The 21,972-nt window shown below is 37.8% G+C and overlaps 3 protein-coding genes across 3 annotated transcripts in view; all 3 read left to right on the forward strand.

Annotated features, from left to right (window-relative positions):
• Positions 1-175: 175 nt before the first annotated feature.
• Positions 176-2,544, forward strand: LOC128224733 (uncharacterized). Its single transcript, XM_052934718.1, has 5 exons — positions 176-261; positions 1,220-1,340; positions 1,527-1,677; positions 1,933-2,058; positions 2,231-2,544. Exons 1-5 carry the CDS (start codon positions 222-224, stop codon positions 2,351-2,353), a joined length of 561 nt encoding a protein of 186 aa, XP_052790678.1. The 5' UTR covers positions 176-221; the 3' UTR covers positions 2,354-2,544.
• A 293-nt stretch (positions 2,545-2,837) lies between these two features.
• LOC128224732 (uncharacterized) lies at positions 2,838-5,868 on the forward strand. Its single transcript, XM_052934717.1, has 5 exons — positions 2,838-3,068; positions 4,408-4,567; positions 4,679-4,829; positions 5,033-5,158; positions 5,607-5,868. The coding sequence occupies exons 1-5, from the start codon at positions 3,026-3,028 to the stop codon at positions 5,727-5,729; spliced, it is 603 nt and encodes a 200-aa protein (XP_052790677.1). The 5' UTR covers positions 2,838-3,025; the 3' UTR covers positions 5,730-5,868.
• A 702-nt stretch (positions 5,869-6,570) lies between these two features.
• LOC128223952 (tyrosine-protein kinase Abl-like) overlaps positions 6,571-21,972 on the forward strand; it is a 33,011-nt gene continuing 17,609 nt past the window's right edge. Inside the window, exons 1-7 of the mRNA XM_052933472.1 lie at positions 6,571-6,854; positions 13,173-13,352; positions 16,819-16,969; positions 17,272-17,419; positions 17,622-17,817; positions 18,317-18,393; positions 20,748-20,832. Of these exons, the coding sequence (XP_052789432.1) occupies positions 6,758-6,854; positions 13,173-13,352; positions 16,819-16,969; positions 17,272-17,419; positions 17,622-17,817; positions 18,317-18,393; positions 20,748-20,832 (934 nt within the window). The 5' untranslated portion in view covers positions 6,571-6,757. The remainder of the gene's footprint in view (positions 6,855-13,172; positions 13,353-16,818; positions 16,970-17,271; positions 17,420-17,621; positions 17,818-18,316; positions 18,394-20,747; positions 20,833-21,972) is intronic.

Consider the following 21,972-nt stretch of genomic DNA (forward strand, 5'->3'; position numbering starts at 1 on the left):
TAGCTACTTAATATTAAAAAGTCAGGTTCCCAATACTATTCACTTGAAATTTCACTGAGTGTGTTAACCACTGGATACATGCAAGGCTACTCTTAAACGGACTGTTCTTTATTACGGACAGTAAATAAGGTCACCAAGTGAACTGGCTATAAAAGGAACCTAACTCTGATAACAAGACATGCGAAACCCTGTAGCAAATAAAGTTCATTTACAAACAAAACATGAAGGTTGTAATTGCTTGGACTTTAGCTCAAATTGTCGGTAAGTTTACGCGTTACGGCTTCTAAACAAAACAAATAATATTATTATACAATATAATAATAAGTATTAAATAGTATATAAATTCAAATACTAATAATGACATGATAAAACGAAGTCGTAAGTGGCGATATTCCCGTAAATTAAAGAAGCAGATACAAATTTCTCGTTCACCTCTCGTAATTACAACATATATATATATCGGTCATTATCAGAATGCTTATCACAACAAAAAGGCTTGAATTTTGAATCATCTTAATCGAGTCGAAATGGAATGGAAAGAGCTCAAAATGCTTGTTTTCCAATAAGGTACACCTCATATCTTTTTGTGTGTATTCATTTACCACTTTTACTGAACTGAGTTCAGTCCATGATAATTTATATATGTCAAATTGTGCGTAGTATGTTTGACGTCATCTGGCCAGAAGGTTTTATATTTAAGCCCGAAAAAAAAACTGATTAAAAATTAACATAATATTTGTTTGTTTTATTTTCTGCCCGTTAAGTAGGATTGGAAATATGAAGCTAACGCTTTAGACAGAGATTCCATTTGGTATAGCCTACCTACAACCTATACATGTAAAATGAATAATATAAATATATATCAACTATTTATGTGCAAGTAACATAATAATGGTCAATAGCATTATACAAGTCACCTTAACTATATTTAACACACAGCATATAGATTTCAACATAGGTCAATCTAGAGGTCACCTTTATATTATTAAATCTTAACGTAAACGTGTCATCATAATGGACCATCTATATGTCACTTTAATAACATTAAACCTGTAGCAATGTTATATTTAATCTCAAGGTGTCATCGTATGTTCATACATGTATATTGTGAACATCGCCGTCTTAATGTGGAATATATTGTTGTCATTCGGTCCATATACTCGTTTAGAATTACGCACATGACAATTGTTCATATCGATGTCCAATTATCCGTTCCTAGTGGTCGTTGTGAGGGCCGCGGGCGACGCCAAGTGCGCAGCACTACACGGCACTTGTCATGAGACGTCGACCGCATGCGCGGGCCACTACCAGTCATTGTTGTGCGCCGGCCATGCCAGCAGGTAAACATTTCCTGTCCTTAAGCAAAAATGAATACAGACTGGGTTTGTACCATTACCAGTAACATTTTCCACGTTGATAAAGGGTTATGATCGCTACTGTTAAAAGGTGTTTTGGCACAAAAGCTTTTGTAGCGATACGTGTATACATAAAGTCGGTGTTGTCTCTGTTCCCTATTCACCGTGCAGGCAGTGCTGTGTGCCGAGCAGCACTCATGACACAATAGAATGTACGGGGACCCATCGCCATCACGCCACGGGGACCGCCTACTACCCCGACCCCTCCCCGCTAGAGGGTGGATACGTCGACATGCGGGATTACCCACTACAGACACTTCAGGTAACATAATAATTTATCACTAAAATTAAGTGAAAGTCATGTTATGGTTCTCATGCATGATACTTATTGTAGGCTTGCCCAGCGTATATGCAGTTATTGTAGTCCATGTATCATGTTTTTAATCAGAACAATTCCATATTGCCACACTATTTGTTAAGCAACGTGCACAGACGTTCACTTTAATATGGTTATTTCATATTGTATATTATACCTATAATCTCCGTGGATGTATAAATACCGTGTCTTTATATATAGGCATACCTGGAGGGAACGGCACCGTTCGTGACGGTTGCCATGGACAACCACGCCGGCATCGCGTTCGATTCACGACTTTGTATCCCAGAACTCAATCGGAAGTACGGGCGTTTCATCGACTTCCGGGTCAGTATTGACATTGCACGACCATTGTACATGCATTTAAAATATACGTTGTACTCTCTAATACAATTCATTTCATTAGTGCGTATTGTAAACAATTGCCGATCAATCAAATTTTCTCTATATTACAAAGTAGTGGTTCACTTTAAAACAATAATGTTGTTGGTCTGTGCAGGTACGTGACACGGGCAGCGCGTTCACGAACAAGGGGTACTCCCGGATCGACATATGCGTGCGCACCATCCACGACTCGTACGACAGCACGATTAACGGAGGCCTAACACTCGTCTTCCATTAACGCATGCACGAGTGGACATGCCCGTAGACGTCATCTCCTTGCATTGATAATATACCAAACTGTTTATTTTATTTTCAATATTTTGTTGACATATTTCACTCAATTTTCCTTTTGTATAAATGCAAAAATAATCTTAGGTCGCAATGAAGTAAAGCTCTGTGCATATTAATATAATAAAGTGTAAAGCTGGAGTTATTCTCATAGTGAGAGAAAAAAAAGCTGAATTAGTTGAAATTTTAGAGTGTAAAGGACTTTTTACACCTTGCCGAGTTTTTCGGGGGAGGTCAACCTTCTCCACCCAAACAAAAACAAACAACAAATCAAAACAACAACAAGGGCAAGATTTCTTTCTTAGATATTGTCATTTAATTTGCCAGAATAGAGAATGTCCATATTTAGTTTTGGGGAATTAACCAAAACATCAGTATGATACTTTTAATAAAATATTGATACAATGCTACTTCCTTGTGTAAGTTCATGTGATTCACTTGAATTCACAAATGCCCGATCAGCACATGAGAAAAACACGAGATTACTTGTACTTTAATTGAATGTGGTTCCTTAAACGGACAATACCATTGTTAGTTTTTTATTCTGGAGTCACTAAAGTTGACCATAATAATGAGTTGGCACTGATAATTTAGTAAATGAAGTTTCATTAAATTTGGTAAAATGAATGTTTTAAAAGCTTGGATTTTACCTCAGGTGATCTTAGGTAAGTTTATGCGACGTGTATCTATTTTTTGTTATAAAACCAATTTTAAATTATAAGAATGCAAGTTAAAAGCAGTGCAGCCCGTAATGTTCAATCTACAGCTATGCGTACTATCATCATGTCTGCTCAAGAACAATCTCCAGCCATGCGTACTATCATCATGTCTGTTCAAGAACAATCTACAGCTATGCGTACTATCATCATGTCTGTTCAAGAACAATCTCCAGCCATGCGTACTATCATCATGTCTGTTCAAGAACAATCTACAGCCATGCGTACTATCATCATGTCTGTTCAAGAACAATCTACAGCTATGCGTACTATCATCATGTCTGTTCAAGAACAATCTACAGCCATGCGTACTATCATCATGTCTGTTCAAGAACAATCTACAGCCATGCGTACTATCATCATGTCTGCTCAAGAACAATCTACAGCCATGCGTACTATCATCATGTCTGTTCAAGAACAATCTACAGCCATGCGTACTATCATCATGTCTGTTCAAGAACAATCTACAGCCATGCGTACTATCATCATGTCTGTTCAAAAACAATCTACAGCCATGCGTACTATCATCATGTCTGTTCAAGAACAATCTACAGATATGCGTACTATCATCATGTCTGTTCAAGAACAATCTACAGCCATGCGTACTATCATCATGTCTGTTCAAAAACAATCTACAGCCATGCGTACTATCATCATGTCTGTTCAAGTACAATCTACAGCCATGCGTACTATCATCATGTCTGTTCAAGAACAATCTACAGCTATGCGTACTATCATCATGTCTGTTCAAGAACAATCTACAGCCATGCGTACTATCATCATGTCTGCTCAAGAACAATCTACAGCCATGCGTACTATCATCATGTCTGTTCAAGAACAATCTCCAGCCATGCGTACTATCATCATGTCTGTTCAAGAACAATCTACAGCTATGCGTACTATCATCATGTCTGTTCAAGAACAATCTACAGCCATGCGTACTATCATCATGTCTGTTCAAAAACAATCTACAGCCATGCGTACTATCATCATGTCTGTTCAAGAACAATCTACAGCCATGCGTACTATCATCATGTCTGTTCAAGAACAATCTACAGCCATGCGTACTATCATCATGTCTGTTCAAGAACAATCTACAGTCATGCGTACTATCATCATGTCTGTTCAAGTACAATCTACAGCCATGCGTACTATCATCATGTCTGTTCAAGTAGTACCGATTCATTGTTATTATAGGTGCATTAGTTTCGATCTATGGATGCCATCATACTTTTCAACCAATGGATGCCATTTATAAATTTAATCATTGATATCACTTGGATCATAGGTAAAAGCGCAGTCTTCGAATTCGAGTATCCGTCAAATATGACCGTTCTCCATGCCACGGACGACTCTAAGTGCACGGTGCTGAACGGCACGTGTAAAGAGACATCCAGCACGTGCGAGGGCCTATATAAGCCGTCATTGTGCGCCGGCCACGTCAACAGGTAACACCAGGCGATTATTTTGAATAATTTGCATTTGCAGAAGGACATGTGTGCATATTAAATTGATTTTTACATGAATTTAATACTGACTATTTCGTGTCTGTCGAGTAGGCAGTGTTGTGTGGCCAGCAGTACTTACGACACAATAGAATGTACGGGGAACCATCGTCATCACGCCCGGGGAACCGCCTACTACCCCGACCCCTCACCGGAAGAGGGTGGCTACTTCGACATGCGCGGTTTCCCCCTGCAGACGCTTCAGGTCAGACTGCACTAAATTACTGCACAAGTATACTGAGTAGAACAATACCAACTACGAGATGCGTCACATTACATATATGGAATAACCTCAGCCAATAGTTGGATTTATTATTAATGTCTTTAGTACAATGTATATTGGTTTTCTTATGCAGTGTATTCTATTTTAACGCCTCAATCTGCATACCATATATCCGTATATTACAGGCATACATGAAGGGTATGGCACCGTTTGTGACGGTCGCCATGGACAGCCACCCCGGCATCGCGTACGACACACCCGTCTGTATTCCGGAACTCAACCGGAAATACAGAAAGTTCATCGACTTCCGGGTCAGTTTTAGCATCTTGCTTATGCACCAGTCAATTGTAACCACGTCCCCCCAGGTCAGGGGAATCGCGGGGACTTTGACTTTCGGTATAGCCAACCACGGGTAAAATCACCGCCCTGCGGGGACGAACATATTGTAAAATCCCCGCCAAATGCCCCCGCACCCCAGGGACCCTATGTTAGGCTCAATCCCCGATATATTTTTGCGAAGACAAAACCACCGCATTCACCCGGCACTACGGGGCCACCTGGAAGGTAAAAACACGGCCCATTTCCCCGGTTATCCCCGGTATACCCCTGGACCTGGGGGGGGGGGGGGGTTGGTTACAATTGACTGGTGCATTACATATCATTCATCATCGCTATTACAATCATAATTATGCGGTGAACTGTTGAGTATAAAACGTACTTTCTTTATAACAAAAACAACAGTTACATTATTCTTTGCAGGTGCGTGACACGGGCGGCGCCTTCCAGGGCAAGAAATTTTCGAGGATCGACATATACGTGCGCGACCGCCACGACTCTTACGACGGCACAATCAATGGTCCCCTCACACTCTTTTTCCGCTGAAGCACACATGGAAGCGCGGACTCGTTTCTGTTTCCATCACCAACGGCTTTTTACAACTGACTTGAACTATTTATATATATTTTTTTTCAACGTTTTGTGCAAAATATTATACACCGAATTGAATAAATTGTATATTAACTACGTGCACATCAGATAAAACGGGGAACCCCCGGCGCACCGCGCCAATCCCTCCTGAAACTTAAGTGGCCAAGCTCACCTGTAATGCCGTCTTTGGATAAGCTGCACCTAATTGTTTAAACAATGGTAAAACATGCTAGTATAAATGGTAAAGTTGTTTTGCTTGATTTAAGCGCCCTGTGAGTTTATCAAGCGTTATGTCAACTGTATCTTGCTTGCCGACTATTATTAAGGGTTTTATTTTTTTAATTATTATGGTCAAAGGGAGAGTAATGCTATAAAGAACTACACTCTGTGAACTTGGGTTGTTTTCCTTTGCGATTGTTTACGCGGTAATGTTTCGTCAGAGAAACGGGTTTTGTCATTTTATCTAAGCAGTGTAACGTTATTGTCAATTATAATTTACTATTCTGCATCGTTAATGTCAAAATCCCTTCAAATTGGTAAGTAAATCAAATTTGGCGCGCGTGAGATGCACGTGTAAAATGGGCAATATCGTTTGAAATCGTCAAAATTATAAAGGAAACAAAATTTCATCTCTTACCATCATAAATATGCAAGGGTTTCTTCACCGAATTTATTATCATTTGATTATGTCCCATATATAATAATGTTTACTTTCCTTTCGCACCAGACGACAACGGCCCATAACCGAGTTCATTTAGTGTGACTTGACAGCCTCGTTTTGAAACGATGATCTAAACCAATATGGCGGCCGCCTGTAAGCGAAGGCAGTAGACCTTTGTTTTCAAGACAGCTTGAAAATTCCCCTTTTCCATTGTTGTTGGTGACATTTATCAGTTGTTTTCATAACTTACACAAGCAATGCAGAGTTAGGCAATGTGTATACGTGGTGTGAAGGGCACAAAGGCACGTTAAGCCCCGATAGAATGGGGGCTCAACAAGGAAAAGAAGCAAAAACAGGAAAACGAGAAAGAAAGTCGAAGGATAATCGGCAAGTTATACAGAACTTTGCTCAAGACAATGGTAGGTTTACTCTATATTGTTTATACTTGGATGGAGGTTTAACTGAAGATTGAATGAATCAGTGATACATGTATTATAGCTATGAGTCATTCCAGTGCCAGTGTTGTGATCCCTCTTCTAGTCATGTGTCTTTGAGTTTATGTGCAAACGAGATTGTGACAAGTTAGAGAAGTTAAAAACACATTGACCAAATCAGTTTTAAGTTATTAATTTGTATCTTTTAAATTTTCAAAGCAGACACAATCATGATTTCCCGTTCTCAGCATCACTAGCAACAAAAGCACCGTCACTACAGTCTGAAATTTAAAATCAATTTCTCAGTTCTACCCTTAACTGCGGGGCACTCAGCAAGGGAGCTATGGGTATCATTTGTAACCTCAATGGTATGGCTTGGCTGGGGTTTGGACCTATGAATCTCTTCTCCCAAACCGGACGCCCTACCACTTTGTATAGTTGGAACTCCATCTCTAACATTCTAGTTATGTATCAGTTAATTGTAACCACGCCCCCCCTCCAGGTCCGGGGGTATATCTGGCAAAGCCAGGGAAATGGGCCGTGTTTTAACCATCCAGGTGGCCCTGCAGTGCCGAGTGAATGCGGTGGTTTTGTATTCGTACCAAAAATAGTAGGGAATGGGCCTTACCTATGGTCCCTTGGGTGCTGGGGCATTTGGCGGGGATTTTACCAGCAGGCCGTCTCTGCAGGGTGGGGACTTTACCCAGGCTTGGCTGGACCGAAAGTCAAAGTCCCTGCTATTCCCTGGACCTGGTGGGGCAGTGGTTACACTTGACTGGTGCATTATTGAAATGATACAGAACAAGCTGGAGTATTTTATAATCCAAATCACGAGGGTTGGGTGAAGTTCCAGTTATTACACCACTATGAGCCTTGCATATATTGAAATTTATCTATACATTACATGTTGCATACTGTAACAGTTCTTATCAGGGTTTCCGCCAGGCCTTAATAGCGTGCAGGATCGACATACCTTCATGGGGCAAAGCCAATTAACGACACGTTAATGGCACCGACATGCCTTATACCCAGCAATGACAAGTTCTATCAAAATAGCAATCAATATTGACAATACACAGCTTATGCTTTCATAATAGTTGATCGATAGCAAGAAGGCGTGTTGGGTGTTAAATCGCATACTGATCTGCTATCCAATTGGTGGGCTGATCGACAGAAGGCGTATCGGGAATAATTTGCTTGACATATCATCTAACCACATTCGTGGCTCTCCCCAACCCCTCCCATAATAAATTGGCATTAGGTGTGAAAAACAGTGGATCTTCATCTTCCAATCAATAACATTATTGCCAGGGCTTCTAAAAACTGGCAATTTGCCGGTCTGGACCGATTTTGACCAAGCCAGACCGATTTCAGTTTCAAAAAGTGTAAAAAAAATCGGTCGAAAATTTCTAAATTTTTTTTTGTAATTTCGGTCCAAAACGATTAAGCCAGTAAAAGATATAGAAATTGTAATACATAAACATTCATGGGTCATTCACACATTCAAAACTACATCCAATAGGTCATAAAAGTGTCTTGGTTACCATGAGACCGATGCGACCAGCTGCTTTTTCCGCTACGCTGATCACTCTATAGCCTATCTGTTAATTAGCAGACGCTTGTAATCGGTCCAATCACGTGTTTTGGTATAAGCAGAAAACACAATTAAACAAACTATGTGTTAATTATCTGCTTGCAGCTTTCCTGATTATGTGTTAAAATCGGTCCATATTTTCACATGGCAATAGGCTATATGTCGTCGTCGATCATTACATGATATCCGTTTGTTGATTACAAAACGGTTAAATTTAAATTGTTATAAAGAACCATTGCTGGTTAAAAACGGCTTTAAAGATAAATGCATGTCATTGTAAATCCGTGAAAGCATAAAAATACCGAATTAATTAACTTAATAATATATAGGATATCAACAGCGATACGCTTGATTAACTAAATAGTCTGACAGCTGAGTCCGCCACTTACGTCATATATATTCTTGTTAGAAACGCCGCAGAACTCGATGAGAATCTCATTTGAATTAAACTTGTATCAATGACTTTCGGAATCGGCTATGTTGGCTCTAGAGCCCTCTTACAAATTGCCACAATGCAAAAAATATTGACAGAAAAGACGTCGCGAAAATGTATGACATCTCTATAAAATCGGAATTTTGAACAGGTCTTTTTTTTTGAGGGGGGGGGGATTTTTTTTTAGGGGGGATGGTCGTCGCCGGGTCTGGACTGATTGAGGTTCCAAAGTTTTAGAAGCCCTGATTATTGGCCTTTGATTTCAAATTAAACAATGATGTTGTTATTGATGCGTGTATTCCATTTGTAATTTAATGTGAACAATTCACAGCGTTGCATCATTCTAAAAAACTCGTCAAGTTAAAATTTTGACCACTGATTGCATCTTTAAAATACAATCAAATCTTAAATATAACACACGTGTAGACGAAGACAATTAGCACAGTCATTTATAGACTGAGAAATATTTTCATATTATCTTTTCTGTGAAAAAGGCATGTGATTCCTCACCCTGACATAGCAATTGAAAATCAGAAATCAAGAACGCCAATTTAAGTTGAAGTTTGGATTGTAAGTTTACATAAAAACAAATCATTCTGTCTAAAAAATTCAAAACGCAAACTCCTCATTCCTCCTATGAGTCCGGCAATCTCATCATTCAGCGTATACACAGTTGACGTCAGCCGATGTAAAGGTGAATGAAGATCGCAATGTTGTCATAATATAATAAAATATGATGTATTTTTTCCTATTTGATAGTCTTTTATCTGAACGAATGAGTGTTCGATATATTACTTTATAGCATTGAATTATTATTTGAATACGATACTGTGATCCCCACTTTTTATGTACAAGGACAGCAGACTCCAGGGAAGCCGTATTATACACATTTCACTGGGTACTTCACCAGTATCAATATGTCAGAGTGGTCAAAGTGGATAATGTTATGTGGTAAGCGGGAACACTATGACCATGTCTTGCATGTGGTAAGCGAGAACACTATGACCATGTCTTGCATCATAATTGTCATAAATATATGTATTCCTCCCCCCCCATTTTCGCAATAATTATTCACGGTGCGGCAATTCGTAAGCGATTATTAACAGCCGCCTTAGTCTATTTAGATTGTTATTTATACAAAATTAAGTTTAAATCAGATTCTTATCATTTTTCTGAGACGTTTTTTATGAGGAATGCTGCCATCTTAAGGGCTCGGCCGACTTATACCCGGCAGAAAGTGGTCAGACAATAAATTCAATGTTTTGGTCAAGAAAAGTGTGTCCTACTCTATGAGTTTTCTGAACACGAGTAAGGTTTCCTGCTAGGGATTGTCATTATTTGCGACAACAATTTTTTTCGTCATCATTTCTAAAAATGATGTTAGCAGTGCATTAGCGGTCAGTCCCTGCAGTTATTTAAGCATGTCGCTTATGAAATCCTTTAGATAGGAATTTTATGGCTCTCGCGGATTAACAATGACATCCTTTAATGCTAATCTTTATAGCAATCGTGTGACATTTGTTTACATGTGAATAAGACGGCGAATTCAACAGCTCTTTGATCAAATAAAATACACTGTTTTGTGTATTACAATTTCTACATTTTTTACTGATTCAGCTGTTTTGAACTGAAATTGAAAAAAATAACAAATTAGACGGATTTTTTAAGCCATTTCTGATACTGGATTGGTAACAAATGGTCCAGACCAGTAAATTGTCAACTTTTAGAAGCCCTATTCCATAATGAATAGTTCAAGGAAAACAACCGAGAGGATAACAAGCCAACATAATGTGTGTAGAACTAAATGTCCCAATGTATCTCTCCGGCTCCTATCACACCCAATAACCGTTATTACAGTGTGCTGTTGGACAATTCACATTATGCCGAGAATCATAACTTAAATTATACAATATAAGATATCTGCAAAAAGTAGTGTTTGAACTGAGAACATCTCGGGGAAAGCTGCATGTATGAAAATGCTAATCGCACAACATGAAATAATATCTAGCAGTGAGCTGCAAAATTGCAAAATAGTTCTAGGTTACGTTAACAATTTGATGGAGCAAGTGAGATTGACTTCGGGCGAGTTCATTTGGACAGCTTCCTACCTGCTGAATATCTCAACTTTAATAAAAAGCCAGATCCTGTTCACCACCACTTTTTATCGGCCTTGAATGATCTAATTTTAATCAAAATCACCTATACTGTTTAGTACTTGATTAATTTGTTTTGATCAATTTTTACGAAACTTGGTAATGTTTATGGGCATAGTATTTGGAACAAAGAACTTTACTTAGTGCGTTTGTTATTTCAATATACCTTAACAAGGCTTATACAGTAGATAGGTTTCATTCCTAGATTATATTTTTGAAATGTATCTGTTATATTTTAAATGTTTCATAAAATAAAACAAATATATCTTGTAAAAGCATTTTTTGAATTTTGATATTTTAAATACAAAAAATAGATCTACATAATGTATGCATTTTTTGATAATATCAAAATGAAAGCACAAATTAAAGAAAGAGCAACTTATATGTGATATGCATCTTAAATTTGTATGTAGTCTTTATTCTCCAAACTTGACCAGTCAATGAGATGTAGATGGTTTTGAAAACAAATTTAACACATAAATATGAACTCTACATTATAATATTGTATCTGTGTATAATTGGTATAAACATATGTGGTATAAACAATCCTATGATGTTGAGTGTGTTTGTGTGAGGCAGCACTTCACAGCTGGCAGACCCAGGTACCAGAGTCGGGGGGGGGGGGGACCAGGCTGGGATTGTGCAACTGTCTATCAGGAATTACTCACCCGGGCTTAATGGGAATTGCAGTTGTTCACTTGGGAGCATCCATCTAATACTGATATACCTACATTTTACAATACTGATGTACCTGCATTGTACCATGTATCTTGCATTTAAGTCAAAACATATACTCTATCTATTGAAAGAAGTTTCTCTAAACAGTAACATATTTATTTATATTACTGTTCTGTTCTGTTCTTCTATGTCAGTATTGCCTGCAACTGTTTTGATATTTTTTCAATTGATTTGGTATAAATTGACAAGGTGTAAATTAACCAGGTATAATTTGACCACATATTATTTGACCACATAATAATTGACCACATATTATTTGACCACATATTATTTGACCACATATTATTTGAACAGATATAACTTTACTATAATTTAACCAGGCATAATTTGACTAGGTATAATTTGACAAGGTATTATTTGACCAGGTATACATTCGCATCAGTAATGAAAGGCTTGTCTCTTGACAAAATATTTTTTTTTTTGAAAACAATTTAATTTGATCATAGATTTTACAAACTTTTGACCTTAACATTTGGAGTTCCCATTAAATATCTACATGTATTTTGCACTGTATGAATAGGCACTGCTATTTTTCTGTCTGGTCATTTTGGTAGAAAAGTGATAAAAGAACTTGAGATAAAACACTTATTTCTGTTCAATTGCTTGTTTTGAAAGTTGAAGTGTTAGATGACTGTTTATTTAGGAGGGTTTTCAATTGATAAAGTTGAGCTGTCTGAAATGACAACCAGCTACACCTTAAATACACTCCACTACTGCTGTATTGTGTCCGGGCTCAAAACGTAAGGGGCTTTCAGTACAGGGAAAGATCATTTGTAAAAGATTGAGGGCTCAATGTGAGTTTAGAGCATGGAGAAATGAATTGTTCAAAAGTTAAACAGGAAAAAAATCACTTAAATACAGTGATTTGTTTGTTTCATATATTGTGATTCCAGACTTGCTGTCTTGCAATGTAAGTTTAGCAAAATGGACATTTTTTAAATGGACTTTGATAACACAAACCAGTGGACATTTTTAATTCTGAATGAAACAATGCCATTTCACCAGGCAGTTAAGGTTAACCATGTCTTGCTTTCTATTACAATAGACACGGAAATACTTGGAAGGGTGATTATATAAATGGCAGCTGAAAATTGTGTATATATGATATTATGTATGTAAACGTTATGTAGAATGAATAATGCTGAACATTGGAAAGTGTTTATGTTGACATGACCATGTGTGTGGAACTCCGGTCAGAGCAGGAGCTTCGTAGAAGATGGTCACATTAGGTAGATCTATTGTAGTGTTTAATCCTGTCAGTTTCTGTATAATCTGTGATGTGTTTAGTTACTGCGTGTTTAGTTACTGCATTATCATAACTATGAGATTGTGATGAAGTGAAGTCAAGTCATGCACAGACTTAAGTCATTTATTTACAATTCCAGAGGCAGTGTTTGGCGGGCGTCCCCTGCCGGATGCCCCGAGTGGCGGGCTTGACTCGCTTGGCTCAAAGTGGATGTCTAAGGAGAACCTGCTGGTGAACCCCGGGGAGGACGACCCTAACCTTTTTGTGGCGCTGTATGAATTCCAGTCAGGGGGGGATAACCAGCTCACCATTGTTAAAGGTAATAGCTCACTATTGTTAAAGTAATAGCTCACGATTGTTAAAGGTAATAGCTCACCAATGTTAAAGGTAATAGCTTTACCATTTGGTTAAGGTAATAGCTCACCACTGGTAAAGGTAATAGCTCACCATTGGTAAAGGTAATAGCTCAACAATGTTGAAGGTAACAGCTCAACAATGTTAAAAGGTAATAGCTCACCATTGGTAAAGGTAATAGCTCACCATTGGTAAAGGTAATAGCTCACCATTGGTAAAGGTAATAGCTCACCATTGGTAAAGGTAACAGCTCAACAATGTTAAAGGTAATAGCTCACCATTGGTAAAGGTAACAGCTCACTACTGGCATGCATGCCTTAATGCATATTAATTTGAGCTCAATTTTGAAGACAGATAAAATGAAACTTTGGCTATTCATGTCTGTACTGGAGCTCAAACCCATTACCTATTGATTCCAATTATTTATGTATGTATGTTAAGTCTATTGTCTGAATTGTCTAGATGGTGAAACAAATGATTTAATTTTGTAATTAGCTCAGTCTAGATTGTCCACCCATAATAGATCTGCTTGTTTGTCAAGGAATTTCATAAAAATAAAATTGTACTGTTAAAATATTAGTATACATAGTATGAATGTTGCTCATGGTTTTCTTGTGGTCAAATCTCTTACATTATTAAGTGGGAAAATCTCAATGTCACACAATTAAACAGCAGATTGGTGAAGATATGGTTAAAGCTGAGCACTGCAGTTTAAATGGCAGTTTTCTTTATTGGTGGAAGCTATATGAGTGTATGAACAATGTGGGCAGTTTATGGTTGTGGAAATGGGGCTATAATGAGATGATTAGTAAGAAGATAAGTGTGGGTGCCTGGCTGTGTACAGGGTGCGGATCACTGCTTTCAAACACCCGGGCTTTGTAACCTTTCAGCCTGGGCTTACGGCTTTGTATCGGTGGCACAATAAGCTGATGTCAGCTTTTGTCACATGCCTTAAAAAACAGCAAATATAAACTCTGCTGATCTACTTTTGAGAGCTGGATTTATGACTCGGACATATAAAACCTTTTTATAGTGTCCTGTAAAATTATGATTTAAATATTGATGAGGAAGTTGTTTTTAAATAGCATAATTACCTTTTATGAGTAATACAATTGTATGATGAATGAATAGTAGCAGTGTGGGAATGGGGTGTAAGGTATCAGTTGTTTGGTTAAAAGGCAAATAAGCTATAAACTGTGTGACACAGAGTAAATACAGGCCCGAGGTCAGGTGGAAATCTGCCAAACATGGGGGCGGTGGGATTGCTCAATCACAACAGGGTTAAACACTGGACTTGCAAGAGGGATTAAATCCTTACTGCTGAAACAAGATTGTGTTGTGTAATGAAGTTTAGGATTTAAACATTGTGTTTGGTTTAAAAGTTCATTATTTAAACAATAACCAGCGAGGAAACGACCAGCTGGAATAGTGAATCAAGGTGCATACAACATGAAGGATTAGGCAGTAGCTGGATGGGTGGGTGACATGTGACCCCTGGGTCAGGTCCTGGGCTGGGTTGCCGACCCCGGGCCCCCTAGGAAGCCCCTTCTGTCAAAATGGTGGACAAAAAAGTTAAATTAGACTCCATGGTCTGTAAGACATCAAAACCCAAACTGGGAAAGTTAATGAGGAAAATCAAGAGCTTAAAGGATGTAACAACAAATTTGAGTAAGTTTATACATGATCATTACAGACAAAGTCATAGTTTATTTGAATGTTAATATTAGATGTTTGTTTAAAAGCAATGGATTCTCAGTGGAGTGACTTTGGTAGTTATTCATAAAGCTGTCATGAGCTGATTACTTCAGACGAGAAAATTACAAAGTAACACGCGTGCCAACACAGATTAAAGTTGTGTTTAATAAGTTATTGTACACTGTTTAACAGATATGATAATAATATTAATACTATTTACTTTAAGATTGTATACAAGGATAGGTTCCTATAGAAAAACAATCACCTGGTCCTTCAGATAAACTGTTTGGGGTTTTGTTTGATTTTGAAATGTAATTATCACAGATCTTGGGTTGCGGTCATATAATGATGATTCATTGTTTAAGAATCAAATTTCAACTCCAGCATGTCTCATATAGTATAATGTGTGTGTATCTTAACCCGTTTTGCTTATCAGACAATATTTATGTTTAAAGCTATTACAATTTATGTCAATTCAGTATTAACATATATCGAAGGCCCCCTGGGTAAAGAACATGTATGTACTGTATTCACCCCCATTGTTTGTGGTGGGTATTGTATGGAGTCATAGACAAACTAGGTCAAGCTGGTTTCACATGTCTAACCCCCAATCACTGAAATAAATTGTACTCTTATGATCTTACAATTACCAATAGGCTGAAGTACTTTTAGGACAATTCTGTAATGATTAAAACCAACCTTTATATGATTAAATTTTGTAAAGAAACAAAAACCCTTATGTCTTAATGTGTAAGATTATAACTCTCTGAGTCTCCTGTTTTTATCTTGCCTGAAAAGGTAATATGTATTACTTATGGCATCATTGGCATCAGCTTAACCCTATGAAAACAACAACTTTATTATTTATCATCCAGTCATGTTGAAACTTGGTTGCAGTGTTTGTAGGCAGTTTGATCAAGTCAAGTTTGGATATTGGATCAATTGCCTGAGTATTTCTAGGGTTATCCCCCTTTCTTTTTTACTTTGAAAAATGGTTGGTTTGTTTCTTGTGCAGACATTATCGTTAATTTATTGATTTGATAACCCAGTCATGATGAAACTTGGTGTTGATGTAGGGTTAGTTGGTAAAAGTTGATTGGCAGATGAATTACTCCACATACACCAGAGTTATGTCCCCTTTATATTAAAATAAAGTTTGTTTATATATTGTGCAGGAAATAACATAATTAATTATTGCCCAATAATGATGAAACTTGGTTTATGGTCACAATTTCCATATCAAGTAAGATCATGAGATGAATCATCTAAGAAACACCAGCGTTACTGTATACCCGCTTAAAACATTGAAATACAGTAACTGTTGGTTTATTTCTTGTTTTGGTACAAAATAATTAAACTTTTAACACAGTTTTGCATTTAAATTGGTATTATATTTGGTGTGACAATGATGTCCGCTCCCAACAGGTGATACATTCAGTTCTTCAAATTCAAGTTGAAATATAGAGTAATAGTACTGTTTGTTATTTAGCTGTTGTGTTGTCATCTTTGATTTGGCATTGTTCTACAGACACCAACATTATTATCATTACTCTAATATTAAATGTACTCTACATTATGGAACATAAAGTCAAAATTGAAAGGTAATGATCCTTGTTTATGATAAAATTGGCATGGTTTTGGTGTGACAACAAGTTTTGCTTGTCTATGTTATTACGTATACACAACAGTGTGTATGACATCCATTGAAATAATGTTTTGTGTGCTTCTGTTTCCAGGAGAGCAGATGACAATCCTGGGCTACAACAAAGGGGGTGAATGGTGTGAAGTGAAGAACAAGGCTGGGACCATTGGCTGGGTTCCTAGCAACTACATTGCCCCCGTCAACAGCCTTGACAAGTTCTCCTGGTACCATGGACAGATTTCCAGGTATGTGGGACTAACATGGTCTTAATGGAAATGGATGGGAATACTTGTAGTTGACTAGATTCCAATGGGATATGATAATGACTGTACAACGTTTTTAAAGGTCATTTTCGTGGTTTTCAAACTTGATGAGTTCATCATAAGTTTAGCTGCGATTGCAGAAATCAGTAATAATTTTGACATTGTTCATTGTTTGGTAAGTGCTGAAGATTTCATCGGATCCTCATCAAATGTTTTGACAACCATGTTTTTATTATGATTTATGTTTGAAGAAAAAAAGATTAATAATAACTTGTTGTTTGCAGGAATGCGTCTGAGTACCTGTTGAGCAGCGGGATTAATGGAAGTTTCCTGGTCCGAGAGAGTGAGAGTAGCCCCGGCCAGCGCTCCATCTCCGTCCGCTATGAGGGCCGTGTCTACCACTACCGAATATCTGAGGATTCTGACACCAAGGTGGGGGCTGATTTAAGGTGTACAGGTCTCATTGGAATGGTCTTTTAGTCTTTGTTAGAATGAAATATTCATGACAAAAATAAAATATAGTCATGTTACAATATTCATAGTTTACAATAATAATACAATACATCCTTGTTTCACAATAAAGAAGTTGCATTAAAGTTTGTGACAGTGTAAAAATGTATATGCCTGCATTCAGGTGTATGTGACGATGGACCATCGGTTCAACACACTGGCAGAGCTGGTCCATCACCACTCGATCCACTCAGATGGCCTTGTGACCACCCTGCTCTACCCAGCTCCCAAACGGCAGAAACCAACGGTATTCGGCCTCAGCCCCGAGCCCGACAAGTGGGAGATAGAGCGTACAGAGATCGCTATGAAACATCGCCTTGGTGAGTGCTTTGACAGCCATTGTCAATAGGGAAATAGTGTTGTAGAGCTTCAAAATCACAGGCTGAGGGGTTCGAGTATCTGAATAATTAAGGAATTATGTAGAAGTGAAGACGTTGGTACAGACTGTGAGAAATTGGTTGTACCGAGGGGAAAAGCCTGGGTACAGACTACGGAAACGGGGGGAATGGCTATGAAGCACTGCTTACGAAATGCCTCATCGAGAAAAATTAATGACATAATTCAAGTAGTAAAAATGTGTGGCAGAATTCTGGGTACAGACTCTGGGCACCTGATTTAATTGGGGGGGGGAGGACTGGGTGCAGATTGTAGGCAACTGATGATTAGCACGGAGTGGAGTTAAGGGCTTGGCTCATATGGATATTTTTAATAACTCATTGTATAAGTTCAATACTTTGGTAAAAATACCTTGTTAATGTTAATGTGAAAGGTTCTCCTTACACCTTAATGTATCCTGTATATGCATGTTGTTTGCTTCAGGTGGGGGTCAGTATGGTGATGTCTACGAAGCTGTTTGGAAACGTTACAACAAAACAGTAGCTGTCAAAACACTAAAGGTAACAAACAACTTTGTTGTTTTACTCAACATTACTTGTCTACAAGCCTCTTATTTTTTTAAATTATTATTACTCCCATGCACACCACCCTCTGTTTTACTTAATATTATTCCTCGCATACAAACCACACTCGTTTTAAACATTATTAGTTCCATAGAAGCCACTCTCTGTTTTACTTATTAAACACTATGCTTTACACATTTTAACTCCTATACGTGCCACTCTCTATTTTACACATTTTAACTCCTATACGTGCCACTCTCTATTTTTACACATTTTAACTCCTATACGTGCCACTCTCTATTTTACACATTTTAACTCCTATACGTGCCACTCTCTATTTTTACACATTTTAACTCCTATACGTGCCACTCTCTATTTTTACACATTTTAACTCCTACACGTGCCACTCTCTATTTTACACATTTTAACTCCTATACATGCCACTCGCTATTTTTGCACATTTTAACTCCTATATGTGCCACTCTCCATTTTACACATTTTAACTCCTATACGTGCCACTCTCTATTTTACACATTTTAACTCCTATACGTGCCACTCGCTATTTTACACATTTTAACTCCTATATGTGCCACTCTCTATTTTTACACATTTTAACTCCTATACGTGCCACTCTCTATTTTACACATTTTAACTCCTATACGTGCCACTCTCTATTTTACACATTTTAACTCCTATACGTGCCACTCTCTATTTTACACATTTTAACTCCTATACGTGCCACTCTCTATTTTACACATTTTAACTCCTATACGTGCCACTCTCTATTTTTACACATTTTAACTCCTATACGTGCCACTCTCTATTTTACACATTTTAACTCCTATACGTGCCACTCTCTATTTTACACATTTTAACTCCTATACGTGCCACTCTCTATTTTACACATTTTAACTCCTATACGTGCCACTCTCTATTTTACACATTTTAACTCCTATACGTGCCACTCTCTATTTTACACATTTTAACTCCTATACGTGCCACTCTCTATTTTACACATTTTAACTCCTATACGTGCCACTCTCTATTTTACACATTTTAACTCCTATACGTGCCACTCTCTATTTTACACATTTTAACTCCTATACGTGCCACTCTCTATTTTACTCATTTTAACTCCTATACGTGCCACTCTCTATTTTACACATTTTAACTCCTATACGTGCCACTCTCTATTTTACACATTTTAACTCCTATACGTGCCACTCTCTATTTTACACATTTTAACTCCTATACGTGCCACTCTCTATTTTACTCATTTTAACTCCTATACGTGCCACTCTCTATTTAACACATTTTAACTCCTATACGTGCCACTCTCTATTTTACTCATTTTAACTCCTATACGTGCCACTCTCTATTTTACACATTTTAACTCCTATATGTGCCACTCTCTATTTTACACATTTTAACTCCTATACGTGCCACTCTCTGTTTTACTCATTATTACTCCTATTCAGACCACTCTGTTTTACTCATTATTACTCCTATTCAGACCACTCTGTTTTACTCATTATTACTCCTATTCAGACCACTCTGTTTTACTCATTATTACTCCTATTCAGACCACCCTGTTTTACTCATTATTACTCCTATTCAGACCACTCTGTTTTACTCATTATTACTCCTATTCAGACCACTCTGTTTTACTCATTATTACTCCTATTCAGACCACTCTGTTTTACTCATTATTACTCCTATTCAGACCACTCTGTTCTACTCATTATTACTCCTATTCAGACCACTCTGTTTTACTCATTATTACTCCTATTCAGACCACTCTGTTTTACTCATTATTACTCCTATTCAGACCACTCTGTTTTACTCATTATTACTCCGATGTAAACTACTCTTTTCTGCTCATTATTACTCTCAGAAGAACCACTCCGTTTCAATCAACAGGGCTTGATATAAACTTACAAATTTGTTTGTTCTGTTGGACAAGTTTCAAAATAGTACTAGCCTTGATATAAAGTTGTTTATTTGCTTCAATTCAATAAAGATTCTTGTTCTTGCTTGATCAGACCAGTAGAATAGAATAAGGTTGAATGCCCAACTTGGACTTGCTGGGGACAATCGGACGACCATTAATGTCGAGCTGTGATACAAACAACTCCCTGCTTTGCTCAAAATTACCCACAAACAAACCACAAACACTGTTAACCAATCAAATACTTTTATTACACTGGAACGTTAGATTGAAGTACCATGTATTGATAAATGTTTAACAGAATCATGGCATTTATAAAAAACTTCTTGTTGACTAATCTTCAATGTTAACAATAGTAGATAAAGAAAATGTTTCCAACTCTTTATATGTGTGTGTAATACAGGAGGACACAATGGCCTTGAAGGATTTCCTGGAGGAGGCTGGCATCATGAAGGCCATGAAACATCCCAACCTGGTACAACTGCTCGGTATGTAACCAATCTCCAGCTCAACCCACTCCCCTTTTATGCTTATCCTAGCCCAACCTGGTACAACAGCTGATACTGCTGGTGGGTATGTACCCTTCCTGTTGCTACAGCTCTGAATATGACTAATATCTATCTTTACCCACTCCCTTGTTATGCTAACCCTTACCTTACCTGTTACAACATCTCTGTATGTGACCCAATATCTAGCTCAACCCACTCCCTTGTTATGCTAACCCTTACCCTACCTGTTACAACATCTCTGTATGTGACCCAATATCTAGCTCAACCCACTCCCTTGTTATGCTAACCCTTACCCTAACTGGTACTGCTGGTGGGTATGTACCCTTCCTGTTGCTACAGCTCTGAATATGACCAATATCTAGCTCACCCTACTCCCTTGTTATGCTAACCCTTACCCTACCTGGTACTGCTGGTGGGTATGTACCCTTCCTGTTGCTACAGCTCTGAATATGACTAATTTCTAGCTCAACCCACTCCCTTGCTATGCTAACCCAAAACTTACTTGGTACTGCTGGTGGGAATGTGCAAATCTCTAGCTCAACCTTCTTACTTGTATGCTAGCTCAGGGCAACTACGTGATGAGGACACCTCATTTCAAACAACTTCCCTTCCATACTCAGTATTAGGCCTTGAAATGAATACCCATCACACTTCACTCAGTCTATATCCCCATTATTTCACAATTCGGATTTAATGTAAAAGTCATCAAAATGTGAACTATTGGTCATACAGTTAAACTGCGGTTGTTCGAGCAGGGTTAGGTCCTTTGAGAACCGGCAGTCCCTCGAGGTCAAAGCTTTGTCCCGGAAATTTTTCTTAGTATTTGCAAATAATATATACTGATGCTGCATCTAAACCTAAATAAGTCGAGGAGTCAAGCACAATTGCCAGATCCAAATACACAAATTATGCACAAAACCTTATGACTCCCTAGAGGTCATAATTTCACACTTGTGTTCCAAAAATATCGAACTATAGCTATTGTTAAAATTTTTGCAAGTTGCAAAAATTGCAATGACTTTCCAAGAAACTTTGATAAAGTGTGAAAAATATTAACGCATGACCACTTTTACTTGATAAAGGGCATTTGAGAAGATAATTATGATCATAATATGCACT

This window comes from Mya arenaria, chromosome 17, assembly GCF_026914265.1.
Source record: "Mya arenaria isolate MELC-2E11 chromosome 17, ASM2691426v1".
Classification (NCBI taxonomy): Eukaryota; Metazoa; Mollusca; class Bivalvia; order Myida; family Myidae; genus Mya; species Mya arenaria.